This window comes from Pecten maximus, unplaced genomic scaffold (assembly GCF_902652985.1).
Source record: "Pecten maximus unplaced genomic scaffold, xPecMax1.1, whole genome shotgun sequence".
Taxonomy (NCBI): domain Eukaryota; kingdom Metazoa; phylum Mollusca; class Bivalvia; order Pectinida; family Pectinidae; genus Pecten; species Pecten maximus.
Genome location: NW_022979904.1, coordinates 63,892 through 89,723, shown reverse-complemented (window position 1 = coordinate 89,723; position 25,832 = coordinate 63,892). Strand labels below are relative to the sequence as shown.

The following is a 25,832-nucleotide window of genomic DNA, read 5'->3' as shown; positions in this document are numbered from 1 at the left end:
CTTGTTCCAAACAAGCGAAAGTTCGCTCGACGCCGGTACACACGTGCGGCCATCTGCTCGAAATAACGTGAATCGAGATTCATCGGTGAAGAGCATAGACCTCCAACGTCATAGGAAAACGTCTGGGCATATGTGCCGTTTGCCCATTGCATACGACGTGCTCGACGTTGCGGTGTTAGTGGTAAACCAACGTACTGTCGCTTGCACGCAAATTAGCCTCACGCAGTCTGTTGATCACTGTTTGGGGATGAATTCGACGGTTATGATTACCAATCGTATTCCTTGCCGTTTCAGCGGCCGTTAATCTCCTGTTACGCAGGTGTGCAACCTAAGAACCCGGTCTTGACGTCGCGACGTTACGCGTGGACGTCCTGATCTCGGCTGGTCATCGACTCTTCCTGTTGCGTTAAGACGTGAAACTAATCGACTAATAGTCGATTTGTGAACTCTGAATTGTCGAGCGACGTGAAGTGCGTGTTCCCTGCCAGAGCATCGCTATAGCACGTCCTCTATCAACCTTTGATAACCGTGGCATAATTGTAAAAGGAATTATTGTTTGCAAAAGTATTGGCGATGATGTGGCTCAATGTTAGTGATGAATTGATACTGGTTTGAATGAAAAAAGAACGTTTGTACAGGCACGGTTTTTGATGTTTTTACCGCGCCGGAAGTGCATAGGTCTCTAGTCACACTTGGGTGATTTTGAAGATTGGTATGGGTGTTAGGCAGGGTGCATGTTTATTTCCGCGATTTTTATACAGATATGTATATTTAATACAAAATTAATCACAATTTTCCATGTTGCGTTTCTTTTTCGTTTCAGTATAGTTCCCGAAAGAATATTAATAGTGCCGGATCTAGCCACTCACTAATCGTAATTTGTATCTGCTATAATTTACTAAATACTCACTATAATTATGATAAATGATAAGAACAATGACTGCTTTTGTTGGATTTATCAATAGTCGCTAGTGTTGTGGGTGTTTTTAGATATGAAACATTGTAACTATGTTAAATTATGTGACGGTCTTACTTTATAGCGAATTGAGCAGTGGTGGCGGTGGGCAAGACAACGAGGGTGTCAGTCCTGGATGGATACATTTGCTGAGCTTGAAATGACGTCTGGTGATCCTATTAACGTGTAAGTTTAACTGTTATGTTACACAATGCATATTCTTGTATTATTATTCAGTTAACTATATACCTGTATAATGTTTTTGCGACAACCGATCAGCTAACTTCAAATTTTCAACAGCCGTTGGTATAACGAAATTGTCCTGCGGAGAACCACATGCAACATATTTTATTCAATTTTTGATTGGTCATTTTGCACATCGGTTCGCATCGGAGTATGTATAATTGAAATGCAATCGTCAATACAGTCGTAATATTAATCCTTGTATATTATATGTATATACACTCAAATATGTTTTCTGTGACAATTATTTAGGGATCTTGCACGATTCTGTTTCATGGCACGTATTCAACAAGACCCGGGACAACCTCAGAGCTGAATGGAATCAGCACACAGTACGGCAGCACCGTCAGTCTGGAACCCATGTGAAAACCGGACATTATGTTCCACCTCCTCGTCTGTATGGTAAATAGAATAGGAATGACAAAAATACTGGTCTCTTCCATTTAATAAATGATAGATGATGTTCTTAAATGATGAAATGCAATTCTGTTCGATAAGTATTTTACATCTGGTCCGATCGTTCGTTTATGTATTTTGTTAAAAATCGACTTTTAATCAGTAAATTGGCGTACTGCTATCTTATTGGCCATAATCGTAATATATTATTTGATCCTGAACGACAAACGACCCACAGACATAACAGATTTATAATTCTCAATGATTTCCTAAACAATATTTATTTCCACAGATACTGTAGATTACAAGGTGAAGTTGACTTGTCAGAGTGGAAATATCATTCGCGAATGGTGCGTGTCCTAAACTTTCGGCTGTAGTGAAAATTCCACGTCACAAAAAACGGGGGTTTTGTTAGAAGGCGCTGTTTTTCGTCCTTTGGCTGTGGTTCGTCTCCTTTTCGAGACGAAAGAAAGAGATTTAAGCAAACCATCAAATGACATCTGGCCCTGTAAAGAATATTAATATACTGAAACGAAAAAGAAACGCAACTTCAAATTGTAGGTTTAATAAAATAATACTTGTGAGCATTATGTTTAAATTTCATATGTAATAGTTAATATTGAATATTGATGTAACATCCTTTAAATGTTTAGAGATTTTTAAGAACAGGTCACTTTGCTAGAAGGTCATGATTGGTAGTACCCTACGTGAATCCAAGTTGAAATGGCAGCAGTTTTGAAACCGTGCCCTAATATCGTGTGTGTCCTCCTCGAACAGTTATCACATCTCTAATTCTTTGTTGCATTGAGTTCATCAGGGCATTGACTTTCCGTATTGGAATGTTATTCCATTCTTGGACGAGTGCATTTGCTAACTGAGGGAGGGTATTTGGGGGGTTACGGCGATTTCGAATTCTTCTGTCTAATTCATCCCACAAATGCTCGATTGGGGACAGGTCGGGGCTATATGGAGGCCAATCTATAGGAACAATGTTCTGTGTCGCAAGAAAGTCTCTACAGACTCATGCAACGTGTGGTCTCGCGTTATCTTGCTGAAAGGTTAGATGATGCTGCCTAACAAACGGCACAACATGGGGCCTAAGGATCTCATCCCGATAGCGTACGGCCGTTAAATTCCCATTGACTATCACCAAAGGCGTCTTCAAACCATGGGAGATTCCCGCCCAAACCATAACTGATCCACCCCCAAATCGGTCGTGTTCCAAAACACAGGCGTCAGCAAAACGTTCGCCTCGACGCCGGTACACACGTTGACGGCCATCTGCTCGAAATAACGTGAATCGAGATTCATCGGTGAAGAGCATAGACCTCCAACGTCTCATAGGAAAACGTCTGGGCATATGTGCCGTTGCCCATTGCATACGACGTGCTCGACGTTGCGGTGTTAGTGGTAAACCAACGTACTGTCGCCTTGCACGCAAATTAGCCTCACGCAGTCTGTTGATCACTGTTTGGGGATGAATTCGACGGTTATGATTACCAATCGTATTCCTTGCCGTTTCAGCGGCCGTTAATCTCCTGTTACGCAGGTGTGCCAACCTAAGAACCCGGTCTTGACGTCGCGACGTTACGCGTGGACGTCCTGATCTCGGCTGGTCATCGACTCTTCCTGTTGCGTTAAGACGTGAAACTAATCGACTAATAGTCGATTTGTGAACTCTGAATTGTCGAGCGACGTGAAGTTGCGTGTTCCCTGCCAGAAGCATCGCTATAGCACGTCCTCTATCAACCTTTGATAACCGTGGCATAATTGTAAAAGGAATTATTGTTTGCAAAAGTATTGGCGATGATGTGGCTCAATGTTAGTGATGAATTGATACTGGTTTGAATGAAAAAAGAACGTTTGTACAGGCACGGTTTTTGATGTTTTTACCGCGCCGGAAGTGCATAGGTCTCTAGTCACACTTGGGTGATTTTGAAGATTGGTATGGGTGTTAGGCAGGGTGCATGTTTATTTCCGCGATTTTTATACAGATATGTATATTTAATACAAAATTAATCACAATTTTCCATGTTGCGTTTCTTTTTCGTTTCAGTATAGTTCCCGAAAGAATATTAATAGTGCCGGATCTAGCCACTGACTAATCGTAATTTGTATCTGCTATAATTTACTAAATACTCACTATAATTATGATAAGAACAATGACTGCTTTTGTTGGATTTATCAATAGTCGCTCGTGTTGTGGGTGTTTTTAGATATAAAACATTGTAACTATGTTAAATTATGTGACGGTCTTACTCTATAGCGAATTGAGCAGTGGTGGCGGTGGGCAAGACAACGAGGGTGTCAGTCCTGGATGGATACATTTGCTGAGCTTGAAATGACGTCTGGTGATCCTATTAACGTGTAAGTTTAACTGTTATGTTACACAATGCATATTCTTGTATTATTATTCAGTTAACTATATACCTGTATAATGTTTTTGCGACAACCGATCAGCTAGTAGCTAACTTCAAATTTTCAACAGCCGTTGGTATAACGAAATTGTCCTGCGGAGAACCACATGCAACATATTTTATTCAATTTTTGATTGGTCATTTTGCACATCGGTTCGCATCGGAGTATGTGTAATTGAAATGCAATCGTCAATACAGTCGTAATATCAATCCTTGTACATATATGTATATACACTCAAATAATAGTTTCTGTTGACAATTATTTAGGGATCTTGCACGATTCTGTTTCATGGCACTTATTCAACAAGACCTGGACAACCTCAGAGCTGAATGGAATCAGCACACAGTACGGCAGCACCGTCAGTCTGGAACACCATGTGGAAAACCGGACATTATGTTCCACCTTCCTCGTCTGTATGGTAAATAGAATAGGAATGACAAAAATACTGGTCTCTTCCCATTTGATAAATGATAGATGATGTTCTTAAATGATGAAATGCAATTCTGTTCGATAAGTATTTTACATCTGGTACGATCGTTCGTTTATGTATTTTGTTAAAAATCGACTTTTAATCAGTAAATTGGCGTACTGCTATCTTATTGGCATAATCGTAATATATTATTTGATCCTGAACGACAAACGACCAATAGACATAACAAGATTTATAATTCTCAATTGATTTCCTAAACAATATTTATTTCCACAGATACTGTAGATTACAAGGTCGAAGTTGACTTGTCAGACGTGGAAAATATCATTCGCGAATGGTGCGTGTCCTAAACCTTTCGGCTGTAGTGAAAATTCCCTACATCTATTTCGTCGACAAATGAGACGGATCGGTTTGTCAATGCCATCAACATTTCAGCAAGGACTTGAGTTGTATGAAATGCTCCGAGGTGCAATTTTGAATTCATGAATGAAGGGTCAAGGTATCGCCAGGAACGTTGACAGTGTGCTTGGTTACAAAGGACAAAGAAAAATGAAAAACTTATCATTTACTTTATTATATTTGGACTTCTTTCTTTACATCAATATATTGTATTTCCATCATCCATTCCACTCACGGCTAACGAGTTTATACTTACATGATAATTGTAAATTGAAAATTGGTCATTATTTATTCCAGAAACTTATGTTCGTTTTTTAAATTAAGGTTAAATATTAAACATGTAGAGGGTGGACTTATGCATGATGGTAAATGCAAAATATATAACTTTAACTTCGTCCGAAATAAGGGTATGATGAAAGAACTAGCAATTCGAGAGATGTTGTTGATAATCTGCGAAAGTCAATCAAATAACAAAATATACAAGTAATGAAAGCATGGGTTGTCGCTCATACAACTCTGCCTCAGAATCCTCTTGATTATAAAAATCATTTCAGACAAATCATCTGTGATGTAACAACATTAGAAAATCCGACACAATATGCGTTATATGCCAAATTAAGAGGATATTACAAAAAGTGTTAACTAGCTAATCAACACTATGTCAGCTTTAAAGCCGTCAGTGCAACACATTTAAGGCCGTTATTGTCGGTGTACAGAATTCTTTCCTTGTATCACTGCTCAGTAAAATAACAACAACAACGGTCAGCACTGGCAAAGTGGTCAAGTGTAACTTCTGACTCTTTAACATTGGCTGATGACCACAACAATTCAATCAGGTGAAGAACGTGATGTTGTTTGGTTCATATTCATCTCAGAAGGGGTGTAGTATAATGTGACCTTTGGCCGCTAAATATCGATAAAACTGCCACCTATGCCCATTACCACTTAATATAAATAAATGGAGACACAAATGATTTATCCCGCTAAATTCTTGTGCTATCCACGTTTTACCCTTGATTTGCAAACAAATATTCTACAAATAAATTTTTGATTCATATGGCTACAATTGCCTAGTTTTGGTTTCAAAGACATACATAAAGGCAACAAACATAAATAGCTTAAAAAACATCATTTGGATCAATGAAAATCGTAAAAGACATGACTGTTAAAAAGAACTGAATTGCATTGCTTGTAAATCATTGTTTAAAATACATACTTTGTATTAACATTTTGTTATCACAGACAGAAGGAATGGAAAGAATAAAATAAAGTTCCAAAAAAGCTTGGCATTTCAAGCATAATAAAAAGAAATAAAAAATGAAATTATCCTCTCTGGAATTATTGTAAAATCCCATGATAATGAAACACTGTTGTCCGATATTCACCTACAAAAGCAAACAAAAGAAATAAACGACGCAGGTAAATGCGTCATAAATTGTTTTCCTTTTTCGAAATGTATCTTTATAAATTGCATGCGATAATGCAAGTAAATTCAGGATTCAGTTGTCATAATTACATAATAATCTTGTTGTATAACTTATTTTCAGTAATGTTTACTTCCATATGCCTAGGTCAAAATACACGGAATGTCAGTATTTTTAATAAGAAATTCTACAACCATAATAAAAGATTCCTGTTTTGTTAATGAATGCGGTATGCACAAAATGTATTGTAAATATCTCGATGAACATTTTCGCTTCATGATATCATTTTCAAATTACACCAGAGGTTCTTTGCATGACTACTCAAAGAATAAATGTATTTAGAGAATTATTTAAAAAAGTAAAAAATTAATTGAGATTTTACTTTCGTATCGTGAAAAATATAATTTAACTCAGTCGAAAGCTGCGAGTAATAACACGTACATATTTGTAATGTTTGGCTGTAGATTCGTGTCATGGAATCTACACGTTCAGACCAGATGAAACCCTCCTCCCCATGTAACAGATTTCACCATGTCCTCTGCAAATATTTCGGGGTCGGAATACCCCCTCCATATGCTCAGAACAAGGCCACAAGTGTGTGCTGAGGGTAATCGTTTTTCTGCTTCAAAGGAAACCTCTAATTCCTTATGAAAGCCTAGTGGCGGTATTGAAGATGCACCTGTCTAAAAGCACAATACGTCCTGCAGCTTAACACCAGTGGTTCCTCCTTTGAAAACATAATGGAAATATTTCGAGGGCTTATCTATAAATAAATCTCAGTTCGTTCCTATCAGATAAATACATAGTCATGTTATTATCTAAAGGACCTGGCCAGTGTCACTGGAAATAACATTGAAAATTCGTCAGCTTATTAGAGGCCAGGGATGCCATATTGGATTTCGAACGGAAAGAAAAGTAACAATACCGAGAGATGAAAACGTGTTTATCGTATCTTATTCAAATACGACCAATTGAACATAATAAAAAGTAGAGCATCAAAGGCTAGGACGGTCATATTGTTTAAATAACAGGGCATTTTAACAGAATTCACCTTCACAGTCGGCGAGGAACGCCTCTAAACAATACAGAGCCGATCCTGCTAGCCTCCTGTCATTGGACCCTTCTTCACTGAAATTTACTCTGTATGTAGGTCGGAGGGATGAAAATTTCAGGTTTTCCTCCTGGTGAACAAATAGTTATCTAAATGTAAACTTTATTTATTTTACAACAATTGAGAAACAAGTTATATTAACTTATATTAATCCCGCTTGTTGGCCCAGATGGAAGCGCGCGAGGGGTCTTACTGTTGGAGGAAACCGGAGTACCCGGGGAAAACCCACGTGGTCGGGCAGGTGACCCCATACCTTTTCACGTCCGATCGGGGAATCGAACCCCGGTCGCCTTGGTGAAAGGCAAGTGTGTTACCACTGTGCCACCCGACCACCCCGGAGGAAATAGTTGTCTAAACTCTTCTGGTGGTCTCCAAGAAAGCTGGGTCCACGTCCCGAGACTGGGTGCACTGGTGCTCTGCCCACATCGATTGTTTCGGGGGGTTATGATCGGTGTGCTTTGGGTATTAGTGTAGCAGAAGGCTTTCACAGCAGCTCCAATTTGAGCCAACCTGTTTGCCGTGGGTTGCATCTCGTAATCTGGGGAAAGATGATCCTGGTGGTTGAAACACACCACTTTGGCTTCGGACTCCAGAGAGACGAGAGATAGTACGGGCCCTGTATTATCAATCGGCTGGTCACGCCGAGCCCGGGATATTTGATATCCAGAGGGCGGTGGCTTAGGGTCAATCGCGAGAGAATAACAATTTTCGCACAAAACAAAATCTTATTCTTTCTCGAGTATATTACTCTGTGTAACCCTGACACTTCGGCGCTGGAGAGCCGCGCCTCAAGCAGTGTCCCCTTGTTAGGCTCCGAGGAGGGTGGGGTCACGAGTAATGAATCACATAACTACTTAACATGTCTCAAATAAACCCAAAACAACAAAACCAAATCAAACCAAACCAAAATGATAACCTCAACAACACAACGTCCGAAACGACTTTCCCTCAGTATCTCCTTATATCAGCGAAGGAGACTGGGAAGAAAATATCATCGCTATCACCCATCATCATCCAAAAAACTATTAAAGGATGCCTTGGTACTGCCAAATCCGTCAAGCCCTTGAGATAGGGAGACCTCCTTGTTGAGGTTTTCCGCAAGCAGCAGGCGGATAATCTCCTGAAGTTGTCAGAATTTTCTGGGATCAGTGTCCATGTTAGGGCCCATCAGTCCCTCAATTTCAGTAAGGGGGTAATCAGATGCCCTGCCTTGCAGAACGACACTGACGCAGAGATTCTGCAATACTTCAAGTCGGAAAATATCCCGATCTCAGAGGTGAGGCGGATCAAAATAAAACGACAGACAGTAAAAACCAATACTTTCGTCCTCACGTTCGCAGTGCCAAACCTTCCTCCATCGGTAATGATAGGTTACATGAGATGTAACGTCTCGCCCTACATACCGAATCCTCTACGATGTCGTAACTGCCAGAGATACGGCCATCATGAGGACAGATGCAGGCGAAGGGAGGTTTGCGAACACTGCGGACGAGAGGGCCATAACGACACGGATAGCTGTGATATCACCGGCAAACGATGTCCAAATTGCAAGGGCAACCACGCGGCGTCATCTCGAGACTGCCTTTCCTGGAAGAAGGAAAGGGAAGTTCTGCGGGTAAAGTATACCCGTAACATTTCCTTCCCTGACGCCAGGAGGGTGGTCGAGAGTAATGACCCCGCTGCGTTGTCATATGCATCTATAACAAAATCAAAAACGCAACAAAACACAATCACTGTTAGCGATGCAAAGGTACAAGCCTACTTTGACAAGTCAGCTTTCGGTGAGGAGGTACCACCTTTGATGGACGAAAGGAATGACAAAATTCTTTTCGGTTTGGCATCCCGTTTCAAGTCAGGAAGGGTAGCGTGTAAGACCACCTCAACACCAGCTAGACCTTCCAAGCCTGACGAAACGGCAGTCATCAAGACCAATATGCCAGCACCTCCAGCACATACACCTGCACGCCATGTAACTCAAACATCGAAGCCGAGGGTCACCCACCACAGACGGACTGTATCACAGCCGTCAGACCTTAACAAGATTGCTGGTAACACCAATAAACGACCAGCAACTACACCACCTCAAGACCAACGAAAACCGAAGGTAAAACTACACAGATTACCTTCCTTAAAAAACACAAAGCCCAGCAAAGGCTCAAATGACCCTATCCATGGTCATAACAGGTACGACGTTCTTGCGGACGACAGTGAGTTTGGTGACAGCAATGCTGCTGTTACCAGACAACCTACACCAAGTAGTCCTGTCAGTCCAAAGAGCGTCCATCACGAACCTGGATAGTGGTCAGCAATACGAACAATTTTATCATGCAATGGGACATACGCGGACTAAGGGCAAATTTAGAAGAGTTTCAAAATTTATCAAAAGAATTTAGACCTGCCTTATTTTGCCTGCAGGAAGTCATGTTAACAAACCCAATTACTTTCAGAAATTTCTCGCTCTACAATAGCATCGCAACGGTAGGAAACAGAGGTGGCGCAGCTGTAGCTGTCCATAAAACTATTCCTCACAGACTTATCACGTTAAACACAAATTTACAGGCTGTTGCTGTTTGTGCGACTTTACACAGACAAGTAACTGTCTGTTCAATTTATCTTCCTCCTAGTATTGCTTTCACTAGTGGGCAACTTAATAACCTCGTCTCACAACTCCCAGCACCATACATAATTCACGGAGATTTTAATGGGCATAACAGTATGTGGGGCTCCCCGAACGCAGATGAGAGAGGAAGACGTATTGAGGAATTTATAGAAAAAAACAACCTGTGTCTTTTTAACAATAATACCCCAACATATATACACCCTGCTACAGGCTCTCGTACCCACATAGACCTATCATTATGTCATCCATCCATTTTACTCGATTATGACTGGAGGGTAAATGATGATCTATGTGGGAGTGACCACTTCCCTATTTTTCTTAAGAATATTGGGAACCCTCTTGATAAACCACTCCCTCGATGGAATGTGCACAAAGCAGATTGGGGCCAATTCCAACACCTGTGCAACGAGGAGCTTACTGTAGAAAAATTCACTAACCTCGATGACCCAATTAAAACATTCACTGAAACGATTACTTCTATTGCCACAAAAACGATACCGAAGTCCGTCCCAAAACCTACAAAGTTCCTTTTATCTGAAGAATCTTTTATCAATAGATCCGGCCGAAAGGCAGTTCTAAGACGATTCCTGACTTCCCCTACAACTGAAAATTACAATAATTTTAAAATTTGGAGGGCAAAGGCTCGGCGATCTATTAAGTCCGACAAAAAGAATAGCTGGAAGGAATACATTTCTAAAATATCTTCAAACACATCATCAAAACAGATATGGGATCAGATACGAAAAATAAGTGGAAAACGAAAAACGGCACCAGCATCCCATCTTATCAACAGTAACCAAATCTTCTCTTCTACATCTGAAATTGCAAATGCATTTGCTAAAAATATAGCTCAGAACTCATCCGCCAAAAATCACTCCCCAAAATTCCAAACTTTCAAAAAAGACAAAGAAAAGAAACGTCTTAACTTTAAATCATCCAACACAGAAAGTTACAACAAGCCTTTCGATCTCCAGGAGTTGCTTGTATCGCTAAAAAGATCGACCGATTCAGCAGCTGGACCAGATGAAATTCCGTATCAATTCCTGAAACATTTACCAGAATCATCATTACGATGTCTCTTATATATTTTTAATCAAGTATTCGCTACCGGTAAGATCCCCGAGTCTTGGAAGGAATCAACAATTATTCCGATTCCAAAACCTGGTAAGGACGGCAATGAACCAAATAATTATCGCCCTATCTCTCTAACAAGCTGCATCTGCAAAACACTTGAACGGATGATAAACAATAGACTAGTTTGGTTCCTTGAATCCAATAATATTTTGAGTCCACTCCAAAGCGGATTCAGAAACCGCAGAGGAACAGTAGACCACCTGGTCAGATTAGAAACTTTTATTCGAGAAGCTTTCGCAAAGAAAGAACATCTTGTTGCTGTGTTCTTTGATCTGGAGAAAGCACACGATACTACATGGCAATATGGTATTATGAAAGACCTGCATGAAATTGGTGTACGTGGGAATCTCCCAAATTTCATTTCAAACTACATATCTGACAGACATTTTAAGGTTCGCGTTGGCTCAACATATTCTGAAACAGCTAAACAGGAAATGGGAGTCCCTCAGGGTGGTATCCTTTCCGTAACTCTTTTCGGTCTGAAAATCAACAGTATAACTAAATGTCTCGGTAAGTCAACTGAAGGGTCTCTATTTGTTGATGACGTCTTGATCTGCTATAGGTCGAAGAACATGCACACGATAGAACGACAACTTCAACAATGTTTGGGCAAACTACAAACATGGGCAGATGAAAACGGCTTCAAATTTTCCAGATCAAAAACTGTCTGCATGCACTTCTGCCAAAAACGAAAGCCACATAATGATCCCGATCTAACATTAAATGGAAGCAAAATTCCAGTTGTCGAGCAAACCAAATTCCTCGGACTAATTTTCGATTCAAAACTCTCCTTTGTTCCACATATTAAACACCTAAAGGATAAGTGCTCAAAGGCAATGAATATTTTACGTGTACTATCCCACACCGACTGGGGTGCAGACCGTGAAATGCTCTTGCGCCTTTATAGGGCACTTATTCGATCAAAACTCGACTATGGGTCCATCGTTTATGGATCGGCACGTAATTCTTACCTGCAAATGTTGGATCCTATCCATAATCAAGGATTACGTCTAGCACTTGGTGCTTTCCGAACAACACCTGTGCAGAGCCTTTATGTAGAGGCAAACGAACCATCTTTAAATGACCGAAGGAAAAAACTTGCGCTTCAATATGCCGCCCAATTGAAATCCAACCCGAAAAACCCGGCTTTTGATCTTGTTGTCAATCCGCAATACCGAAACATATTCACTCAAAACCAAAAACTCTTACCAACATTTGTTATTAGAATTTCGAATTTTCTTCATGAACTTAACATAAGCTTAGACAACATAGGCGAATACACCGTATCGGATGTACCGCCATAGCTTGTCGAAACACCTGATATCAACCTTACACTACACGTGAGGGCAAAATCGAGTGCATTACCCGAAAAACACAAATCCTCCTTTCGGGAATGCATTAAAGATTTTCCCGACAACGTTCAGATCGACACTGATGGCTCAAAAGATGGAGTAAAGGTCTCCGCAGCATGCTATTCCGATCACCATTGCTGTTCAATCCGCTTACCAGATGGTGCCTCTATCTTCTCTGCGGAAGCATGTGCCATCGATTTGGCCCTCGACCATATCGAAGAACAACGCATTAGAAAGGCAATAATTTGTTCCGACTCTCTATCTGTCCTTCAGAATTTACAATCACGAGATCCAAAGAATATACTCATACAAAACCTTGTTTTACGAATATCTCGTATCTTAAAAAATGCAAAATAACATTACTTTGGATTCCGAGCCATGTCGGAGCAAAACATGCTCTAAATCTGCAACAAACAAATATTAAAATACCATATACAGATTTCAAACCTCTAATTAGTTCTGCCATACAGAGTAAATGGCAGCAACGCTGGTCTCTCGAGACGAGCAACAAACTTTTTAAAGTACAACCAAAACTTAAAACATCAAAACCGGGTCGGAAAGATCGTAGAGAGGAAATAGTCCTCTCTCGGCTCCGTACCGGGCACACATATCCTACTCATTCGTTCCTTTTGAAACGAGAGGATCCACCGGTGTGTTATGCATGTGATGCTCAATTCACAGGGGAGCATTTTTTAATAGAATGTTCCGATTTCAAACACATTCATGATAAATACTTTCGAGTCCCGGATATGAAAACCCTTTTCAGTTCCGTGGATTCGAAAACAATATTTAGCTACTTGAACGAAATCGATCTATTTTATAGACTTTGATGTCTTTTACGTTACCGTCTTTGACGTTCTATTTATATAACAAAGTTCACATAATCTATTCGTACATATACATATTTTACCATTTTTAAGCAACTTTTTTATCATAATGATCTTAATATACAATGCGGATGCTTTTAAAAATGACAAATTTTATCTGATTTTAAAATTAAAAATAAAACATGTTAGTATATTGTTTGGCCCTAAATGACCCTAGTTGTCGATGGGCCGTAAAACATAAACAAACAAACAAACTAAACTCTTCTGGTGCCATTCGTAATGTGTCCAAAAACAAACCAACTTGTTAAGACCAGTTTTATACTGGTCGATTTCACTGTGGACCCTGTAAATTACGAAATGAATATAGGATACAAATAATCAATTGTAAGTATGTGCAAAACAATGCAATAGAAAACATGATTTTTAAATTTTGATTTGTTAGTCCGATACTTTGTCGCGTGCTGCCATCGTCGGAGATTATTGAGACCCTTTATTCTTACTTGGCGCAAAATTTAAGATTTGTATTTTGAAATATTTTCAATGACTTCTGTAACAGGTCATTTCGATATGGACGATTTTGGAGGTTGAAATGTTACAAACCTGCTCTCGCAATCGATAAATAGAAGTGGAAATCTTTATAGCTTTTTAGAAAAGGAGATATATGGTGGATCGTTGGAAGCTATTTGTTTATTTACATTAATGTTTTACAAAAAAAAATATATTAATTATCATCATTATTCTCCTGGACATATGTGCCTGTGATTTGTCCCGATGACCTTTTAATTTTTTTTTTTAATTTCTACACCCTTTTATGCATAATAATGCTATAACTAGGGTGCAAGGGAAACCTTCATACGAAGTTAATGAATTATGATTAAATAAAATCCAAATGGCCGCCATTTTATTTTGATCTGTTAGAAAAGTGACCTTACACAAGTAAAGTCGAGAGGAAATGTTCACGTAAATTTCTCGAATGGAAAAAGGGCAATGCGATACAGAGCCCTAGAAAACGCCATGTAATATATCTGACATTGTCCCTTGTATCCTTCAACCTCTATATCTCACAGTCGATATCATGTCAAATATTTTCTCTCTGCGATTTGGACATTATGTAGACAACAACTTAATAATTCAGCTTAAATCTTTGATTTTCATGGTTTTTGTATTCTTCCTACAGTTGATGAATGTTCAAATTGCAGGAAAATTATATACAAGCAATGATACCCCAAAACCCTTCACACAGGGTGGCGATTTTGATACCATCATGTTATTGCGTATACATACAGCAGTGCAGCTGTTGGCTATTTTTGGAAACACAAATAACATATTATCAAGTGTAGCTTCTTGAATTTTCGTATATGTGATATGGAACTTATTAAACGAGTTCAATAATTTGTGATGTCACGAGACTTTAGGCGAGTGAGATATTAAATTATTTAACAAGTTTAATAAATTCCATATTACATTGACACAAGTGTATAACATAACTTATATTTATGTGAAAATACGCCAAAACTCAAAATCATTTCCCTATAAGAAAGACAAGCTTCTACTCTGATGGTACAATTTTCACTACCTAGACAATCATGTGACGTCATTTATTTACCACGTCACAATGTTGTTATCACACATGTGTAATACCATATTTATGACATGGTCGTATCACAAAGTAAAATGGGTCAGTTATGTGAAAAAAGGTTTAACGGGCCGTTACTTCATTGTTTGTAAACTTTAACATTACAAGATAACGTCTAGCGTGGATACTGGTACAGCACCAGTTGAATGTCGCTATTTGTAAAAAAATCCTGACCGTCATTAAATTTACGATTGCTGCCGAACCGAAATTGGGAAGTTCATGACACGTTTTAAACGACGCACACATGTCTCTGGTAAGGGCACGCTTTATTTACATTTATACGATCTAGTTTGCATCAATTAATGCAACATTGAGTGAATGGAAAAACGTATAAATAACGCAAAATATATAATCTAATTTCCTTGGCAAATGACCTATGTTTCATTTTGTAGCACAGGGGCGAGTTAATTCCAAATGGGTTATTTTGGGTTACTGTCATTAGGCTACTGACAGCGAGTGACTAACCTGTCCAAAAGCAATGTTGTCATTTCTACATCTGATTTCAACTTCGGTGTAACTTTTAACATTCTCCACCTCACTACCTCATCACAAAATATTTCTTCTTAATTATTACCAGTAAGCTTTACTACGTTCAAGTCTTATGTTTGCATGAATATCTACTGGATTTATTTTCATAAACTTCCTGAAGATACGTATATTGGGCTTTAAAGCAGATACAACTGGTATATTTATCAATCTATACCTGTAGAAAATCTCGTTTTTTTTAGATTTTCTTTTTTCCTCCAACTGTCGGTATTTGTAAAGCGAAAGTCCTTGTTCCGCAGCCCAATCGGTCACATCGTTTAATGCTGCAGTGTAATCCTGTTGATTTGAAGCCTGCATTACCTTCAAACAAATTAAAATATGCCTTTCGTTAGCCTGTTTTCTTGAAACTACGAATATGTGTACTGAGTTATAGCGCTAAACAATAGGCATGTACTACCCTATCGAAAAATAACTCGATATTGTTACGTCTATCAGAGGACTTTTAGACAGTCATTGGAGTGTAAACACAACATTATCATCAACTTATTTTGTTCAAGTGAACCAAATGCAATTAGTTTCATCTTACTAGTATACATCTGGTGGCGAAATCAGCATATAATTACACTTTTTTTACTGTTTACTCATGCTTAAATAAAGTTGTATTTACATGATCATAATCCTTGCTTTATCTCAATTTCGTGTTTAATGTTTACAAGTTTGATTTTCTTTGTGTTTTTATCGTCTGCTATTTGGAAGTTTAGGCTCTTTGATGCAATCTAAATATAACACTATAAATGTATTTTCTTTCTTTACGAATATAGTAAAATGTAACGTGACAGTACAAAGCAATCAATAAACATTCTAACAGACCATTTCAAATTTCCGACGTTGCTCGACATCAAAGATGCACTGGTCTATCGGTGGCAGACTCTCGCAGTTCCCATATATCATGAGATCGTACATGCAGTCATGTAGAACTGGGAGTCCTGGTCCTCCGTGTAATATGGAAAAAGCTACGAGACTGCCTGTCATCTCGGAAGTTTTATTTGACAATTTCTCTATGTCATGAAGAAAAAACATGTTGGTCTCATCACCTTCAAAACACTCATCCCGCACTTCAGCCATAAACAATCTGCAATTATAATCAAAAGAATGTATTATAGTTGAGAACAAACGTACCATGGACAATATATCCCCTATCCCTATGTCAAAGAGAAAGAGAGTCCGACCTGCCTTGAAGGCCATCTTTTAAAAAAAAACTGATTATAAAAGTCATTACTTTCGGATCCCAAGGTAATAATAAAGATCATCTTCCTATTAAGATCACTTTCTCCAGTGTTTTGGGTGACCTTTATATATAGGTTTGACGGTATATTATTGCATCTAAATGAATACAAACATGAAAATGAAAAAAATTATTGTCTGATAAAAATGCAATAGTCAAAGCACAAACTCATGTGTTACTATAGTAAAGCCTACCAAGTTTGAAAGATATCCATTGAAAACCTAGGGAGAGGATCTCCGGATTAAAATTCTGATAATAACAAAGTCAAATTTTTTGACGAGCGTATAGAAAAAGATAACTTTTCACAAAATAATATCGACATTATTAAAGTTGTTAAAGGAACACCCGTGAATACATTAAACATATAAAATGTAGGTAACATTTCAGACGCGATATTATCGGAATACATGACAACAATGTCATACGTTGTGATACATGATTTTCTCTACCCAGAGCCATACATTGTATCACAGGACAGCCTACAGGACAGAACATGTCAATGGTAGTGACAACTTCTATACCCACATTCACAGACAGGCGCTGTCCCGCTCCATGTTCCGTCCCTGTTACAAGTCCGCGTCAGATCCCCGTCAACATGGGGGTACATTGGCGGGCACATGTACGTCACAGTGTCAGCTGTGTCCGAAACAGTCATCTCCGCAAAAGGTACCTCCAGTCCGACGAGAGGGCAAGCTGTTGGTGATAGGGACATGATAGATATAAACAAGGAAATCCGGACCTCTAAAATAAAACAATTTTGGTCATTTACATAAAAGTACATTTGTAATATACAATGTAAAGGTACATAGTATATGGTATTATGATATAAGTATCAGTCCTTCAAGACTTTTCCTAAATAGAGAAACACCCAATGTGGTCATATCTGACGTTAGCCAATGTGCTTGTTGTCTGAGGATCGTTAGATGTTGATTTCAGTGACTGTTGCCGTAGTTGGGAAAAAGAACAATAAAAAGTAAAATAATGATAATTCTCAATGATACAATAGACCTCAAATCTCTACAGATTTACACCCATTATTAGAATTGGTAAACACGTTAAACATACCTGTTGTTGTGGTTGTAGGGAGTTCCGTTGTCGTTAGCTCTATTTGGGTTGTCACCACAGCTGGACAAAAACGTGAAAATCGACGAATGTGGCAATTAAACATATTTCAATACACTGTATTAACGATAAATATATCTTTGACATTTATCGCATTGGGGAAATTCATAAGAGTGTAGATTATATTCTTCCCCGGGCCTCCTAATAAGCCATTTAAAAATTTGACTTAACTCGGAGAAGTTGACATGGATTGTCTCTACACCTTCCCTTATATTAAGTTAATAAACCATTCAACTTAATTTAGCGTATAGTGTTTGACATTGATAGTCCCTCAACCTACCCTTATTTTAAGTTTTAAAAATTCCATGAATGCTGAAAGCATAGCATTCCATAACAGGAAAAAAACACGAAGATTCATAGACACCATTTGCGCTGATGCTGTCGACCAAACAAACACGAGAAAATCGGCGAAAATGTCAGTTATAAGATATCACCATGTTAATGAACTCCATAACAGGAGAACAGACATGAATTAACGTCGATAGTTTATCCAGTAACACACATACAGTGTAGTAAATCATTGGTAAATTATGTTTGAACAAAATGGTGTATTTTGCTCTCCATTAAATGATAGTAGCAAGCTACAAACCTACATTTCAATGATTCCGGCCGCTACATGACAATCAGTAATTTCAACATTTAAAAAAGTCATTATGTTATGTACGATGTAATATATGTGTTTTCATTGATCAAAAGTCGAACGAAGATACAACTAAGTTTTGGTTCCAATTATTTCTCTCGCACTGCGGACAATATAAGACCATATAGAGTTGGGCCATGCAATGCGGACGTCATTTTAACTGATTCTTTTCTAATATACTCAGAGTGAACCAGTACCAAAGAAATACATTAACACTACAGTAAAATCAGACAATTACTACTACAGATAGGTGTCGTCCTAAACGCCATACGTACGTTGACATAAAGGTGCCGACCCACTCCAAGTACCATCCGCCAAACAGACACGTGACAGGTTTCCACCAATGATCTCGTACCCAGCGTCGCACGCATACGTCACGACGTCATCAACTCGATAATCCCCAACTATACTAACTTGTGTATTCGGCGTTACCAGGTCGGACGTGTTACATAGAATAACTACAAATAAAATATTATTATATGTGAAAAAGGGAATGTGTGGTTGCCTCTTAGAATATAATTAAGTCGTATTTGAGAGTGGATAGCAAAAGACAAAAGTGGCGCTGTTGACACGGGCGAGTTCTGTCAAAAACTATAACTGAAGTAGGAGCGAACTCACTTTGGTTTTATGAAATGCGCATGTGTACAGAAGCATGAAGTTACGGTACGCGTGTCTAGTCGAATGTGGTTCAACCACAGAATTCACTTTGGTCCGACTATGGCAATTATACTTCATCTGCGCATGCGTCACCATTTAATGAACAACTCGCCTAAAATAAAAAGTTGTGATAATCGAACTCACCGATATGTTTGTCAGTTCGAACTCGCCCAATCAGTGTGTCACAGAAAGAAGAAGTATTCTGTCAGTAGCAATGCTGATATTGGAGAATGAGGTGTGAGAACACCCCACGATAAGAACGTGATGTTCCTAAAGCATTAAAGATGTACTTACGTTCACATCTGATGGTGTCATTGTTGAGAAAGTTCCACTCCCCGTACCGGTCACATGTAGCGGATGTGTTACCCCCGCGGTACATGTACCCGTACTTGCATCCAAACGTTATGTTACCGTTGTACCCAACACCATGTACCACTGTGTCCGTATTAGTCGCCGTTTCAAAGACGCTCAGCTGATCGATGGGACACGTGACATTCTCTGTAAACAATTTCCAGTTTATAACTTAATGTTATATGTAGTGTAAGCTTGGTGATAAAAGTAATCTAAAACACCAGAATTTTTCATGTGTATGAGGAGTAGAAAAAATGCACGGCCAGATCGGGGTTCGAACCAGGGACATTCGAACACTAGCCGGATGCTCTACTAGTTGAGGTACCTGGTCGCCGATGGTCAACCCGGTCCAGTTTTCGACCCCGAAGATCTAACAGCTCACAGCCCAGGTTCCGGTATCCCATTGCCAAGTACTCACCTTACTCGAAACAGGGTTTTGTCACAGTCAGGGTCATATGTGGATGGGTGTTTAGGGGTACACCAACAGTCAGGGTTATATGAGGACGGGTGTCTAAGGGATACCAACAGTCAGGGTTATATAAGGACAGGTGTCTAGGGGGACACCAACAGTCAGGGTTATATGTGGATGGGTGTCTAGGGGTACACCAACAGTCAGGGTTATATGAGGACAGGTGTCTAGGGGGACACCAACAGTCAGGGTCATATGTGGATGGGTGTCTAGGGGATACCAACAGTAAGGGTTATATGAGGACGGGTGTCTAAGGGACACCAACAGCCAAGGTCATATAAGGACAGGTGTCTAGGGGGACACCAACAGTCAAGGTCATATGAGGATAGGGGTCTAGAGGGGACAGCAACAGTCAGGGTCATATGAGGATGGGGGTCTAGAGGGGACAGCAACAGCAAGGGTCATATGAGGACGGGTGTAAAGGGGGATACCTTCAGTCAGGGTTATATGTGGATGGGTGTCTTAGGGATACCAACAGTCAGGGTTATATAAGGACAGGTGTCTAGGGGGACACCAACAGTCAGGGTTATATGTGGATGGGTGTCTAGGGGATACCAACAGTAAGGGTTATATGAGGACGGGTGTCTAAGGGACACCAACAGCCAAGGTCATATAAGGACAGGTGTCTAGGGGGACACCAACAGTCAAGGTCATATGAGGACGGGTGTCTAGGGGACATCAACAGCCAAGGTCATATAAGGACAGGTGTCTAGGGGACATCAACAGCCAAGGTCATATGAGGACGGGTGTTAAGGAGACACCAACAGCCAAGGTCATATGAGGACGGGTGTCTAAGGGCACCAACATCCAAGGTCATAGAGGACGGGTGTCAAAGAGACACCAACAGTCAGGGTCATATGAGGATGGAGGTCTAGACGGTACACAAACGGCCAGGGTCATATGAAGATAATTTTGATTTGTCCAACCTTCGTTTCCCAAATCATTGATGATTTCCAGAAAGTCAAAAATTCTTTCGTTATCGCCGTTTTGTAATTCTTATGCATGATTGTCTAAAACAAGCTACTAGATAAGTACAGATCTAATTCATAAACAATCCATAGTCTGGCTATAGGTGACCTTTAAACGGGGTCTAGGGACCTACAATCTTCATCTTCTGCCCCGGGGGAGTAGATATCAATTTATAATTGAAAGGGTAGAAACAGCGACAGGTATTGACATTCTCTTGTTTTTCTCGACACACCATTCCTATTGAAAATGTTCTAGAAAAGACATCGAATATGTCCTGTCGGCTTAAGTTAATTCCAAATTAATTGTGGTTCGCCGTATTTGCAAATTGGGTATATAATCAATAATCAATTATTTGGTTGATAATTAGATGTCGGCGTCTTCTTTGATCAGGTATCAGTTCGTTTGACGTCTTACCCGACAATATCATCCTTAGCACAAAACACGAAGCTGGACATCATTGACAATTTGCGTGTTGGAGAACGACAGAGTTGATTTTATATGGCTATGATAACGTGACCTGATTTTATTTGAACCCGTTTTGGATCGTTTCAGAATTTTTTTCAAAACTTTGTGTGACTTCACGAGGTGACTGAGTTAGCTCTGAGAGAAAGATCACAGGTTGACGAAACAAATAACATTGTCGACAAGTGTTTTCTCCGCTAATGGTACAATATAAGATGCGTAATTCAAATTCAAAATCGATAAAATGAAGGTAAAATATAAATATATTTTTTTTAATTTGCATGGAAACTAATGAGAAGGTACCAGGATAATAAGATGACCAGGTAGTCCGAGAGAGTTAGCGTCTTTTGTTTCCTCAACAACACCCGTCGCACAAACCTAGGTCAAATTCAGCTGAAGTCACAATATCAAATGGCATCTAGGTTGGTGACAACGGAGCCACTAGGCGTATCAACAACAATTGTACACGTCTGGCGTTATAAGGAAACCTTAGGTAGCAGTGTACAGTAAAAATGCCAAATTCTGAAAAATATGGCACATGTTTTAGATATGTAAACATTGCCAGTTAACCTTACATATAACCTCTAATAAAGTATATACATTTGAAATCTGTACAACATTTGCAATTTTAATAGAGCTCTGAAGGATAAGTAAACTGATATTTTCTGTGATTTTTAGAGCTGTGAATACCATGGTAACAGCTTAAAAAATTCTCAAAAATTGCAAAAATATGATGATATTTGACCCAAAATGGCACAATTCTCTACACAATTTTTTTTCTGAAACCTATTTAAAATTAAATATCTCTATCCCAAAGACAGAATTAATCTTGTTTGGACATATGTTGTAAATTAAGTTTTTCCGCTATCTTACCTTTTCTGTGGGCTTCCATTTTGCGCTGTAGGCAAAACTAAATTTCCTGTGTAAACACACGTTCGGAAAATCCGGATATTTAAAATCCGGAACCAATTTATTGATTTTTGTTTTAATAAATGTGAAGCCTGTATGTACTACTTCATACTGAATATACCAATTATAGTGTACATTTATTTTTTCATTTTTTATGCATATCATAATACAGGAGTTATTTGCTTAACAAAAATATTGCCCATGGCCAGGCTGTCTTACTGTGGTGTGCTACCTTAACACAGAACCTCTTTTCTACCTAATAAACTCCATCATTACTAAGTCTGTAGGCAATTCTACAACTGTATCGTATTTCAAATGACCTACGTCAGTTACTTATTGTTTAAAACAATGACCAACGTTGTTGATCGCTTCAATTGAAAACGGTCTTCAAGCGACACAAGAAACGCCTTGATATTTCCCCCGTAAACAACCTACAATCGTTCAACCAGGCTCTCCTAACTGCCAGTTTTCCTCACTTCTCCCTTGTTAATATCTTGAGATGAATTAGTATCGATACCAATCGATCAGGACTAATATGTATTACCAAAGTCTTGTCATCTTAATCTCTCGTAATTGTGAATTATTATCTGACCATCTTTTCATAATTATTGGAATTTTATGTAAAAAGTATCTATAAAAAATACCGAGAACTCCTCCGATAGGTTTATAAAACACCAAAGCAAATATTACCACACGTGATTGGTCTATAACTGGATTGTATGCTGTTAAGTTTACATACGGGTCCCTGGCTAGTGCCGACCTTATTGACGTTCAATATTGTCTCAAAATCTGTGGAATTGACACAATATTGTTAACATGTCAATAGAACTTCCTCCGTTACATGTAAATTACAGTAATTTAGGTGACTTATAATTCCAATTTATTTTTCGGACACAATATATTTGCTGAGAATATAAATAATTGGCATTGGTCCTATGTATTTATCAGGCGATACTTATTCAGACCGATATATGATTGATTGACGTCAATTGGATTCGATTTTTGGGTTTATTGATTTAGATTGGTATGTTGTTTTAAGAGATATCTTTGAAGATATTTAAATGTTTCATTCCATACACAGTATTATTAACATATTCTCAATGAATTTTACACACAACACTCAAATGAATACTTTAAACCGCATCATACATTTGTTCTCTTCATCTAGGACTCGTCAGTGATATACGTCCTTCGATGATTCGTCAGTTATGTTAGGGACATTATACAACTGTATCGTCCTCGGACGTAGAATACAACTCATGGTTTGGACTACATACCTGTGACGTAGACTGTACCTCACGGTTTGGACTACATACCTGTGACGTAGACTGTACCACACGGTTTGGACTACATACCTGTGACGTAGACTGTACCACACGGTTTGGACTACATACCTGGGACGTAGACTACATACCTGTGACGTAGACTGTACCTCGTGGTTTGGACTGCATACCTGTGACGTAGACTGTACCTCGTGGTTTGGACTACATACCTGGGACGTAGACTACATACCTGTGACGTAGACTGTACCTCGTGGTTTGGACTGCATACCTGTGACGTAGACTGTACCTCACGGTTTGGACTACATACCTGTGACGTAGACTACATACTTGTGACGTAGACTGTACCTCACGGTTTGGACTACATACCTGTGACGTAGACTGTACCTCACGGTTTGGACTACATACCTGTGACGTAGACTGTACTTCGTGGTTTGGACTACATACCTGTGACGTAGACTGTATCTCGTGGTTTGGACTACATACCTGTGACGTAGACTGTACCTCGTGGTTTGGACTACATACCTGTGACGTAGACTGTACCTCACGGTTTGGACTACATACCTGTGACGTAGACTGTACCTCACGGTTTGGACTACATACCTGTGACGTAGACTGTACCTCGTGGTTTGAACTACATACCTGTGACGTAGACTACATACCTGTGACGTAGACTGTACCTCGTGGTTTGGACTTCATACCTGTGACGTAGACTACATACTTGTGACGTAGACTGTACCTCACGGTTTGGACTACATACCTGTGACGTAGACTGTACCTCGTGGTTTGGACTACATACCTGTGACGTAGACTGTATGTCATAATTTAGACTACATACCTGTGACGTAGACTGTACGTCATAATTTAGACTACATTCCTGTGACGTAGACTTACCTCGTGGTTTGGACTACATACCTGTGACGTAGATTGTACCTCGTGTTTAGGACTACATACCTGTGACGTAGACTGTATGTCATAATTTAGACTACATACCTGTGACGTAGACTGTACGTCATAATTTAGACTACATTCCTGTGACGTAGACTTACCTCGTGTTTAGGACTACATACCTGTGACGTAGATTGTACCTCGTGGTTTGGACTACATACCTGTGACGTAGACTGTACCTCGTGGTTTGGACTACATACCTGTGACGTAGACTTACCTCGTGGTTTGGACTACATACCTGTGACGTAGACTGTACCTCGTGGTTTGGACTACATACCTGTGACGTAGACTGTACGTCATAATTTAGACTACATACCTGTGACGTAGACTGTACGTCATAATTTAGACTACATACCTGTGACGTAGACTGTACCTCGTGTTTAGGACTACATACCTGTGACGTAGACTGTACCTCACGGTTAGGACTACATACCTGTGACGTAGACTGTACCCCACGGTTTGAATTACATACCTAGGACATGCTCCCGCCACACCGTTATAAGGATATCCACGTTATTGGTTGCCTGGTACGTTTCGTTTGTACCCCAATGTCCCAGTTCGCTGAGATGAAAAAGGTGTCCCTGGGACCCAATAGCTGGTGCCCATAGTAACAGGTCCGAACCATTCTTGGCGTAAATCAGCCCACCATAAGGTCCAAAATAACCGTCATTGGAGACTGAACCAACTCCGGGAAACCTAAATCCTAGGTTGGGGCCCTCCATCACTTGGATCTGTTTAGGAGTAATTAAAATATATTGAGATTCTAATACTTCCTTTATTACAAGTATAAAAATAGCTATTAAAATATTGGAATACTTGTATTTGAAAAGTCTGGTTTAAATAATATTTTTGAAACGACCATTTCTGCATGCTGTAGCCTGGATACATCATGGTTTGATCAATTTAAAAGATATTTGCTATATCTTCACTTTATACATACCTTACCTTTTTATATTAAACGGATATTCATTGAAAGAGAGAAACGGTTGTGAATTATGTTACTGCTTTTGCGTTTGTCTTTTGCATTCTATACTGTTTCTATTTTGCGCACGTGCGCACGTTATTGATGGATTGTAAGTTATACATAGTAGGTACGTTTATTATCTTTCGTACGTTTGATGTGGGCTTTTACGTTTGATGACTCTTTATACATATATGTACGTTGTAAATAGCGATTACACTTTAATAATTCATATTTCTATATATATATTTTATGGTTTTTACTATTGATATAGAGGTATATCGTTTATCGTTATAATTATATAATATGTCAAAATAAAATTCCATGTTACTCTCTGGGCAAACGTAT

The 25,832-nt window shown here is 39.2% G+C and overlaps 2 protein-coding genes across 3 annotated transcripts; one reads left to right on the top strand and one right to left on the bottom strand.

Annotated features, from left to right (window-relative positions):
- Nucleotides 1-3,860: 3,860 nt before the first annotated feature.
- On the top strand, nt 3,861-5,898 carry LOC117319292 (the record flags this gene model as incomplete). The annotated part of the gene is given in 3 exon segments (XM_033874124.1): nt 3,861-3,961; nt 4,279-4,430; nt 4,719-5,898. Coding segments are annotated over 3 exon segments (327 nt in total), but the record flags the coding sequence as incomplete, so codon positions are not given.
- On the bottom strand, nt 4,997-25,328 carry LOC117319291 (CUB and sushi domain-containing protein 3-like). 2 transcript variants are annotated; one of them, XM_033874123.1, is made up of 9 exons: nt 24,996-25,328; nt 19,430-19,633; nt 18,754-18,936; nt 17,782-17,841; nt 17,242-17,409; nt 16,302-16,563; nt 15,649-15,791; nt 7,317-7,446; nt 4,997-6,992 (listed from the first exon to the last, which is right to left on the bottom strand). In XM_033874123.1, exons 1-6 carry the CDS (start codon nt 25,243-25,245, stop codon nt 16,490-16,492), a joined length of 939 nt encoding a protein of 312 aa, XP_033730014.1. In that variant the 5' UTR covers nt 25,246-25,328; the 3' UTR covers nt 4,997-6,992; nt 7,317-7,446; nt 15,649-15,791; nt 16,302-16,489. The 2 variants fall into 2 exon arrangements, with proteins under 2 accessions (XP_033730014.1, XP_033730013.1); XM_033874122.1 differs by having other exon boundaries at nt 4,997-7,446.
- Between the last annotated feature and the right edge of the window lie 504 nt (nt 25,329-25,832).